This window comes from Poecilia reticulata, chromosome 12, assembly GCF_904066995.2.
Source record: "Poecilia reticulata chromosome 12, P_reticulata-male-v2, whole genome shotgun sequence".
NCBI lineage: Eukaryota > Metazoa > Chordata > Actinopteri > Cyprinodontiformes > Poeciliidae > Poecilia > Poecilia reticulata.
Genome location: NC_088841.1, coordinates 31,157,794 through 31,169,160, shown reverse-complemented (window position 1 = coordinate 31,169,160; position 11,367 = coordinate 31,157,794). Strand labels below are relative to the sequence as shown.

Genomic DNA, 11,367 nt, shown 5'->3' with positions numbered 1-11,367 from the left:
AATCAATTTCCCCTGCTGTTGTGCAAATGGAATAGACAACAGATGGAAATTATTGGCAATTAGCAAGACGCACTCAATAAAGGAGTGGTTCTGCAGGTGGGGACCACATACCACTTCTCAGTACCTATGCTGTCTGGCTGATGTTTTGGTCAGTTTTGAATGTTGTTGGTGCTTTCACACTCGTGGTAGCATGAGACGGACTCTACAACCCACACAAGTGGCTCAGGTAGTGCAGCTCATCCAGGATGGCACATCAATGCGAGCTGTGGCAAGAAGGTTTGCTGTGTCTGTCAGCGTAGTGTCTAGAGGCTGGAGGCGCTACCAGGAGACAGGCCAGTACACCAGGAGACGTGGAGGAAGCCGTAGGAGGGCAACAACCCAGCAGCAGGACCGCTACCTCCGCCTTTGTGCAAGAAGGAACAGGAGGAGCACTGCCAGAGCCCTGCAAAATGACCTCCAGCAGGCAACAAATGTGCATGTGTCTGCACAAACGGTTAGAAACCGACTCCATGAGGATGGTATGAGGACCCGACGTCCAAATTCGCCACTGGTGCCTTGTGCTCTTCACAGATGAAAGCAGGTTCACACTGAGCACATGTGACAGACGTGACAGAGTCTGGAGACGCCGTGGAGAGCGGTCTGCTGCCTGCAACATCCTTTAGCATGACCGTTTTGGCAGTGGGTCAGTAATGGTGTGGGGTGGCATTTCTTTGGAGGGCCGCACAGCTCTCCATGTGCTCACGAGAGGTAGCCTGACTGCCATTAGGTACAGAGATGAGATCCTCAGACCTCTTGTGAGACCATATGCTGATGCGGTTGGCCCTGGGTTCCTCCTAATGCAGGACAATGCTAGACCTCATGTGGCTGGAGTGTGTCAGCAGTTCCTGCAAGATGAAGGCATTGAAGCTATGGACTGGCCCGCCCGTTCCCCAGACCTGAATCCGATTGAGCACATCTGGGACATCATGTCTTGCTCCATCCACGAACGTCACGTTGCACCACAGACTGTCCAAGAGTTGGCGGATGCTTTAGTCCAGGTCTGGGAGGAGATCCCTCAGGAGACCATCCGCCACCTCATCAGGAGCATGCCCATGCGTTGTAGGGAGGTCATACAGGCACGTGGAGCCCACGCACAATACTGAGCCTCATTTTGACTTGTTTTAAGGACATTACATTAAAGTTGGATCAGCCTGTAGTTTGTTTTTTCACTTTTATTTTGTGTGTGGCTCCAAATCCAGGCCTCCATTGGTTAATAAATTTGATTTCCATTGATGATTTTTGTGTGATTTTGTTGTCAGCACATTCAACTTGGTACAGGACAAAGTATTCAATGAGAATATTTCATTCATTCAGATCTAGGATGTGTTATTTGAGTGTTCCCTTTATTTTTTTGAGCAGTGTATATAAAATAGCACTTTTTAATCCTGTCCCTCCAGTTCTGTTCAACCCCATAACAGCATACCAATCCCTCCTTTTTATAAATAATGGTTCAGTCAAATTTCCTCTGCATCTTGGAAGTGACATCACTGAAGTTTTTTCTTGCTCATAATGTAAAGAGATTTAAGTGTTAGGAAAGTTTCTTACCTATATTTCATCATTTTTTGTCCAAAAATTGTCATTGTCAAGCTCAACCTTTCAACCCTGTTACGGATGTAAATTATATTTATTGTTATTTGGGGAAAAGTAAAGAATTGTCTTTGAAACACATATTAATTTCTTGTTTTCATCATATCATGTTGCTCGATTCCCTAGCTAATGTGAACTTATGGCAACTTTTAGTGAAAATCTTCAACCCTCTTTCAAAAACCACTTTTTGTAACAGAGTTGAGCGTTGGACTGTTTTTAAGCCAGCCGATGTGTTTGACACAGTTACAGTCTGGTCGAACAAACAAGACTGTGTGTTCGACCAGAACACAGTTTTACCCATTGTAAAAGTTGGTTGAACCCAACTTTTACACTGGATTCAACCCGTAACATGATACATTATGATTTTTTTTATAACAGCTGTAAGCAATGGACTGTAAGCAAAGTAGAAAAAATGATTCAAAAACATTAAAAAGCCTGATTTAATTTTTTTTAAGTACCTTTTTAAGATTTATGAAAAGCGCTTTTACATCAAGTTGCCATATTCTACTTGTAAGTCTAATTATGATTCAGAAACAAATAAAATATACTTACAATTAGTTATTTTAATCAAGGGACAGGTGATCTCAAAGGAACTGGAAGAATTAGTTTAATTATGTTATAGGGTTATACTCATAGAGGAATCAAATTGTCCCTTTACGGGGTTGAATTTAAAGCAACCTAAGAAGCAAAGAATTAATGTTTGGGATTTCATGCATAAGGTGGGGAGACAGATTTTCTTGAAGCTTCAAAGAGTCCTTCAATTGATGCAGTGTTCAAAAACACATTTTTTGTGATGTATTTTTAAGTACTCTGAGACCACAAAAGGCACCGAATTCAAAGAATCACCCTGAAGCGTGGATTGCGTGCACCAATTTTCACTCAAACTGGACACAAGCTGACAAGGGCGAAAATCCCAGAGGGGGTCGGGTGGTCCAGACCCCCCAATCTTGGATTTGTCCCCCCCAAAGAAATCATGAAAGAAACCCTTGTATTTAAACAATATAAATATAATAAGGCAATAGAAACAAAGAACAAAGTAAATCTGCCATTCATCTAAGAAAAAAATGGTAATTAATTTTTAGGTTCCCCCCCACTATTATTAGAACAATGGTTCAGTCCAAACTGTAGGAGGAGCAACAGCTGTCCTGCTGAACGGTACAGGCTCCATTAGAGCTGCTGAAGTGAGGAGCTAGCTGCTGCTGTGGCTCTGCAGCACAAACAAAAAACCCTCCAGTAAATACTTAAAGCAAAATACATGTAACACATTTTATTTAATTTCACTGCTCAATAGGAAGAAATCAGACCTCAATTTGTTAATTTCATTACTTCGGCTGAAACATGACCTTTCAACTCGGTTACGCACGTAAATTATATTTATTGTTGTCTTTGAAACACATATTGTGTTATGTCTTAAATCAAAACTAGCAAAGTCTATGAAAGCTAAATTGGTTTCACAGCCTTAACTCCCTTTTCTGTCGAATGTAGACAATATTTAAATTATATTTAGCTCTAACTCTAAGGGAGAACCCAGCCACCCTGCGGAGGAAACCCATTTCGGCCGCTTGTATCCGTGATCTCGTTTTTTCGGTCATGACCCAAAGCTCATGACCATAGATGAGGGTGGGAACCTAGATCGACCGGTAAATTGAGAGCTTCGCTTTTTGACTCAGCTCTCTCTTCACCACGATGGACCGGTACAGCGCCCGCTTTACGGCAGACACTGCATCAATCCGCCTGTCAATCTCCCGCTCCCTTTTCCCCTCATTTGTGAAGAACAAGATCCCCAGATACTTAAACTCCTCCACTTGAGGCAGGACGACCACCCTGACCCGGAGTTGACACTCTACCCTTTTCCGGCTTAAGATCAAATGGCCTCCGATTTGGAGGCACTGTTCCTCATCCCAGCCGCTTCACACTGGGCTGCGAACTGCTCCAGCAAGAGCTACAGATCGCAATCTGATAAAACCCACAGTACCACATTATCCACAGAAAGCAGAGACGTGATCCTAAGGCCACCAAAACGGATCCCCTCAACACCTCGGCTGCACCTAGAAATTCTGTCCATAAAAGTAATGAACAGAATCGGGGACAAAGGGTAGCCTTGCCGGAGTCCAACTCTCACCGGAAACGAGTCCGACTTACTGCCAGCAATGCGGACCAGACTCTGACACCGGTCACCTGACAGCCCGTATCAAAGGGCCCGGTACCCCGTACTCCCGGAGAACCCCCCATGGGGCTCGCCTAGGGACACGGTCGAACGCCTTCTCCAAGTCCACAAAACACATGTAGACCGGTTGAGCGAAGTCCCATGCACCCTCCAGGACCCTGCTGAGGGTGTAGAGCTGGTCCAGTATTCCATGACCAGAAAACAAAGGACGAAAACAAACACTGCTCTTCCTGAATCTGAGGTTCAACTATCCAACAGACCCACCTTTCCAGGACCCCTGAATAGACCTTACCAGGGAGGCTTAAGAGTATGACCCCTCTGTAATTGGAGTAGAGCTGAAACAATTCCTCGAGTGATTCGAGTCTCTCGATTATTAAAATTCCTGGAGGAAAATTTATCTGCCTCGAAGCCTCGTTAAATTCTGTTATATTATTTAGCGCACAGTGTTCCCGCCGGGTCGTTATTTGCGTTCCGCTGCACTCTCACTTCCGTTTGTGTTGTTGATGAAAGCCTGTGTTGTTGACTAAAGCTAAGTGTTAGCAGCATAACGTCCAATTTTCAAGTTTGGTCTGGGAGGATTTTATTGATTCATGATAACGTCTGGGTTTTTGTCGTTTTTCAGGGGACCAATAAACATCCTTAAAATGACGGGAGCAATGCTAAGAGTATGGCAGCTTTTCTCCTCCCGGAGCTGCTTGTTCAGGGCGAACAACGGGATTATTTCTACAGGTGAGTGGATCGACTGAACACGGCGGGCGGCTTTGCTTTACTGAAAATACCAGAAAATAAATTTCATATCATCCCGGTCGCAACAAATGGGTCGCGAAGAGCATCGTGATGTAACAGACCTGGGAGATGAGTTTCTGTGTGTGACAAATGCAGACCGTGTCAAATCCCGTTGTTAACATAAACACAAATGCTATTAATGGCTGGGCAAGGTGAGAGTTCATCTATTAAACTGACAAGATTAATACATAAACCAAAAGCCGGAGAATAGACATTTTTTTGTAATAGCTTCCTCACAAATAGCCTGTCTATTTATTGTTAGGGAAGCTCAAATGTGGAAAAATTGGACTGATATTAATATGTGATAGTAATACTGCTATGTTAGATTTACCAAAGTTTTATTTGATCTTTTTTATCCGATTACCCGATTAATCGTAAGAATAATTGATAGATTACTCGATTACTAAAATATTTGTTTACAACAGCCTTAAATTGGAGCACACCCACCAGTCCCCCTTTTTAAACAGGGGACCACCACCCCAGTCTGCCAATCCAGGGGAACTGCCCCCGATGTCCATGCGATATTGCAGAGTTGCGTGAGCCAACACAACCCTACAACTTCCAGAGCCTTAAGGAACTCTGGGCGGATCTCATCCACCCCCGGGGCCCTGCCACCCAGGAGCTTTTTGACCACCTCGGTGACCTCATCCCTAGAGATTGGAGAGCCCAACCCAGAGTCCCCAGGCTCAGCTTTCTCAACAAAAGACATGTTGGTGGGATTCGAAGTATTCCGCCCACCGGCCCACAACGTCCCGAGTTGAGGTCAGCAACACACCATCCCCACTATAAACAGTGTTGGTGCTGCACTGCTTCCCCCTGCTGAGACGCCGGATGGTGGACCAGAATCGCCTCAAAGCCATACGGAAGTCTTTCTCCAAACATCTTTGGCCTACAAGCCAACAGTGAAGCGGCTGTGTGTTTGGGACATCCCACTTCTGTAAATAGTAGGGGTGGATCGTTCCACTCCTTGCAGTATGTTTTAGATGTTTTCTTGTCAATATATCACACACAGTAAGAATTTTTATAAACAAGTAAGACAATGTAAAGAAAGGAATCACCATCCACTATCCTCTACAGTGCTTAATTAAAAATGTGATAACCCCCACTCACTAATAAAATGCTCACACCCAGAGCTCTGATGAGGAGGAGAAGAGGGGAAGGTGTGGGGCAAAACGGTATACATTGATTCAACATTGATCAGACATCGGCATTTCATTCATTAGATTTCAGCCTTGATCCACTATCAGGTTTTGACCTCAACCAAAAAACAACTATTCTGACTATAATTCAACATTGAATTACCATTGTGTGCTATCTGGGCAGGTAGTTGCACCTCTCTTCACTTCCCCCCAAGCCTCCTCCCCCCTCCCACCCACCCACTCTTCCCAATCTTCCCCTTTTGCCCCTTCCCCCATTTTCCCTCCCCCTCCTTGAGCTCTGAGTCAGAACATTTTATTACTAGGTGGGGCTTAATCATGATTGAAATAAAGCATTACATGTTGAGAACAGTGGGTTGTTATTCCCTTCTGTACATTTTCTTACTTGTCTGTAAATATTACTGACTGTGCATAATGTGTTAACACAAAAACATCTACAAGTTTCTACAAGGAGTTGTACAGTCCGCCTCCCCGTTTTTACACGAGTTGTTTGTCCCAACCAAACAGCCACTTTGCTGCTGGCTTGTTTGCAACTGGCTTCTGAATTAAATTCTCCTTTGAGCACTTGTATGGTATGTTGTGAAACCTGGTTGGGACTCATTGAAATCTTCCCAGGACACACAGAAAACGGGTCACAGAAACCTAGAGGCAATAAGTAATCTTGTATTCTGATTTAATGTTGATTGAAAATTATGTAATATTTGTTTTAAATACACTGACTTAATGTTGTTTATGAGTTATGTGATTTTGGTTTGAAAGTAATAAGGAATCTTGACTTAACAATGGAAAAAAATCATAAATGGATAAAGGTAATGACTACAAGTTAAGTGTAAAAATATCTCTTATACTGTGTCACAACTAGAACCCGAATGGCAGGAAGAACTGTAGTCACGGAAGAAATGGGAAATGTGGTGAAATTATGGACGATGGCAGCAGATGAACAGGAAGCGCGAGTGCTGATTACAGGGCTTAAAGAGCTCCGGCCGGGGGCCGGATTTCCGGCTTTTGACCAAACGGTCTGCCTCAACCAAACTGTAGTCTCCGGGCTTAAAGAGCTGCATCTACAAAGATGTCTGCCAATCAGAATTCTAGCTCATTTGTTCTTGACCAATGACTGTAAAATGGTTTATAGAAAAGAAGCGCATGCGTTCGGTTTGGCGGTTAAATCAAATGCGATCTGAAAATAGATGGAGTTTGTCTGACCCAGTAAAGAAACACGTTTACTTGAGAAAGGAATTAGAAACAAGTGGCGCTGGGCAAAGGAAAGGGTACAAGACGGGAAGCTGGCGGACATTTTTACAAAAGGGCGCTGGGATTCCTTTGGGGGCGTTTGGTCGAAGGTACATTTTATACCTTACAATCACAATACAAATTTAGACTTTGAGCAACTTGCTAAAACTGTATTTCATAGCAGTTCACCTCACTTGTATTTGGATTTCTTTAAACAAATGTTTATAAAAACAGTCTACATGCCAAGGTGCTACTTTCATACACCTGCGGCAAAGGAAGTTATTGGAACACCTGATTCCAATTATGATGATGGAGTATGGTCAAATACTTTTGGCAACTTCTGCTAGCAGCAAGCGGATAGAAATCACCAGGGTGAGAACATTTTACCTGAGAGTTTCCAGGTTGCAGTTTGGACTCTTCAGTCCAGCAGAGAGAAGCTTCACTCCTGAATCCTCCAGGTTGTTGTTACTCAGGTCCAGTTCTCTGAGACTGGAGGACTGGGAGCTGATAACTGAGGACAGAGCTTCACAGCTTCTCTCTGAGAGGTTACAGTCACTCAGTCTGAGGAGATGGGGAGAAAAATCTACTATTAAACAATTTATAAAAATGTATGTTCTTTCAAATTAACGTTTTTTATTAGACAGAGAAGGAACCATATTATTTTACTAGGGCTGTATAAATAAATCGATTCAGCGATATATATTGATATTTTACGCCCTCGGAAAGTATAAATTTTTCATCCGTGAGTATCGATCCATTAAACCGTAGGGGTCCATAGCCTTATAGCTCTTTTTAACGTATAGTTTGTTACGGCGTAGCAGCAAGACTCTGCCTCCCTCAGCCTCATTTTCACCTTGATCTTAAAGTGCACATTATTAACTACACACCAGTTTTTAAATTGTGTTAATAGGCCAAGTATAACGAGTTACACTAAAATTAGTAAACCCTATTTTTCCGATTGTCAGAGAAATGCCAAAAGCGCCGCCATTCCCCGGCTTTTCCGATTATGTGAGAGGGAATGAATGAGCTTCCAAACGTACAAAACGAAACGAAACATTAGATTCCTGTGTTTTTGGACATGTAAAATCTTCAATAACAATAGGCTGTATTTTGTTGCTGATGTGGACGCAAGCTAACTCTGGGGAACCAAGATGGAAAAGCCTTTTTCCCCATAGTCCAAAAGACTGCATTTGTGGCTGCATTTTTACTCCAAAATGCAGCCACAGTGTCCAAAAGAAAAAAACATATGTGCAATCAATCATTTTCATATTGAGAGTCTACAGAGGCTGATAATCTCCCCACTCTGCTCCTTGATTACCATTTAAACTTTTGAGTTTTATGTCAAATCCACATAAATTAAATGACAGAAACTAATTCTCTCACTGCATCTTTGATTCATTTTGTCTAGCTGCAGACTGTTAGACTGTCCAATCAGAGTCAGGTATTGTGTAATTGGTGCTTTTAATCAGTTTTCAGTTAACTAAATTCAAGTCTATGGAACATAAAATGTCACTAAAATCACTCTGTCCTTCTAAAATCTTTCAGAAAATTTTAAAAATGCACTGAATCGTATCGAATTGTTCAACAAATATTGTGATACAATATTCTGGTCACGATACAATATGTATCGGGAAATTATTGTATCACTACACCCCTATATTTTACACATCTTTGTATTTGTTGTGAACTGGTTCATTCTATACTTTGGCCTCCAGCCTTAAAAGACAGAACTACGGGTAACAAGGAGGTTGGAAAGGGAATTATAAATTTCCACAATTAACTATGTTAATCCAATTTAAGTTTTAACATAAAGTGGAGGAGTTTTGCTGCTTGTATATGTAACATGTTCAGCTGTTGAAGGAAGTCTGTTTAGTGACTGCACATCCCCCCAGTGGGACACTTTGAAGAGACAATGCATCAATATATAAACTGAATCATGAATATTTACCTCTTTAGCGGATTTCTACCTATCAAAAATAGATGCAGTAACAATGTGTGTCCTTACAGAGCTTTGTTGGAGGCTTTAACCACTGGCAGCAGCCTCAGAAGAGCCTCCTCTGAAGCAGAGTATTTCTTCAGGTCAAACACATCCAGATCTTTTCCGGATGACACTAAGATGAAACCAAGAGCTGACAACTGAGCAGGAGACAGATAATCTGTGGAGAGACTTCCTGAACTCAGAGACTGTTGGATCTTCTCCACTAGAGAACGATTATTCAGTTCATTCAGACAGTGGAACAGATTGATGCTTTTCTCTGCAGACACATTCTCACTGATCTTCTTCTTGATGTACTGAACTGTTTCCTGATTGGTCTGTGAGCTACTTCCTGTAAGTGTCAGCAGACCTTGTAGGAGTCTCTGATTCGTCTGCAGTGAAAGTCCCAGGACGAAACGGAGGAACAAGTCCAGGTGTCCATTTGGACTCTGTAAGGCCTGGTCAACAGCTCTCTGATGGAGATCATTTATATTTGGTTTGTTAAAAAATGTAGAGAAAAATGATGGTGGATTTTCTTCCATCAGGTTGACCCCAGAGTTGATGAAGGTCAGATGAACATGAAGAGCAGCCAGAAACTCCTGAACACTCAGATGGACAAAGCAGAACACCTTGTCCTGGTACAGCCCTCTCTCCTCTCTAAAGATCTGTGTGAACACTCCTGAGTACACTGAGGCTGCTCTGATATCGATGCCACACTCTGTCAGGTCTGATCCATAGAAGATCAGGTTTCCTTTCTGCAGCTGATCAAAAGCCAGTTTTCCCAGAGACTCAATCATCTTCCTGCTCTCTGGACTCCAGTGTGGATCTGTTTCAGCTCCTCCATCATACTTGACCTTCTTCACTTTGGTCTGAACCACCAGGAAGTGGATGTACATCTCAGACTGTGTTAAGGCAGTTTTCCTCTCCTTCTGGTCTTCAACACATCCTCCAGAACTGTAGCAGTGATCCAGCAGAAGACTGGGATGTGGCACATGATGTGGAGGCTTCGTGATGTCTTCATGTGGGAGATGATCCTGCTGGCCTGCTGCTCATCTCTGAATCTCTTCCTGAAGTACTCCTCCTTCTGGGGGTCATTGAACCCTCTGACCTCTGTCACCATGCCAACACACTGAGGAGGGATCTGATTGGCTGCTGCAGGTCGTGTGGTTATCCAGAGGAGAGCAGAGGGAAGCAGTTTCCCCCTGATGAGGTTTGTCAGCAGAACATCCACTGAGCTGGACTCTGTAGCATCAGTCAGGATCTCCTTGTTGTGGAAGTCCAGAGGAAGTCTACTCTCATCCAGGCCATCAAAGATGAACAGAACCTGGAAGTGTTCAAAGCTGCAGATTTCTTTGGTTTCAGTAAAGAAGTGATGAACAAGTTCCACCAAGCTGAACTTTTTCTCTTTCAGCACATTAAGCTCTCTGAAGGTGAATGGAAATATGAAGTGGATGTTCTGGTGAGCTCTGTCTTCAGCCCAGTCCAGAGTGAACTTCTGTGTTAAGACTGTTTTCCCAATGCCAGCCACTCCCTTTGTCATCACTGTCCTGATTGGTTGATCTCTTTCAGGAGGGACTTTAAAGATGTCTTCTTGTCTGACTGTTGTTTCTGGTCTGTGTGGTTTTCTGGATGCTGTTTCAATCTGTCTGACCTCATGTTCATCATTGACCTCTCCAGTCCCTCCCTCTGTGATGTGGAGCTCTGTGTAGATCTGGTTCAGAAGGGATGGACTTCCTGCTTTAGCAATCCCCTCAAACACAGACTGGAACTTTTTCTTCAGGCCAGATTTAAGTTGATGTTGACAAACTGCAGCAAGATTTTCTAAAATAAAACAAAATGTAAAGTCAGGATCTAAACAAAATCATTTTCTGAAGATGAGTTGAAAAATATGATTCCATCTCTTCAGATATCAATAAATGTCTGATTTATCCATCTGATCAAATCTTTGTAGAAATCCTCTTACTGCTCTGCAGACGGTCAGCCAGCTCCTCCTGCTTCATCCTCCTCAGGAAGTTCAGTGTGATCTTCATCACTGCCTCTCTGCTGCTCCTCCTCTGCTCTTCATCCTCACCTTCCAACACCTCATCATCATCTCTCTGACTCTCTGAGCATTCTGGGTCATCTGGACTCAGAACCTTCTGGATCTTCTTCAGCTCGTTCTTCACAAAAGTGACAATGTTTTCCTCCAGCAGCTGGAACAGAATAATAAATGAAGGAAGCATCAGACTGAAATTATGGAGCCAAACACCAGATGGCTGTTGGACAGACTGACAGTCCTCTGGTCTACAAAGTGCAGCATGGAGATGACTGTGAACCTGACCAGTTATTTTTTTAAACAACGGGAAAATTTAAAGCGGTCACTTGACAGGTTATAATTAACACCCTTGACTGGTGCACTCGCGCACACATTACAGACTTTATGCAAA

At 43.0% G+C, this 11,367-nt stretch overlaps 1 protein-coding gene across 1 annotated transcript; it reads right to left on the bottom strand.

Annotated features, from left to right (window-relative positions):
- Window positions 1-9,848: 9,848 nt before the first annotated feature.
- Window positions 9,849-11,163, bottom strand: LOC145554312 (protein NLRC3-like). The gene is made up of 2 exons (XM_081613866.1): window positions 10,905-11,163; window positions 9,849-10,762 (listed from the first exon to the last, which is right to left on the bottom strand). Exons 1-2 carry the CDS (start codon window positions 11,161-11,163, stop codon window positions 9,849-9,851), a joined length of 1,173 nt encoding a protein of 390 aa, XP_081469992.1.
- Window positions 11,164-11,367: the final 204 nt, after the last annotated feature.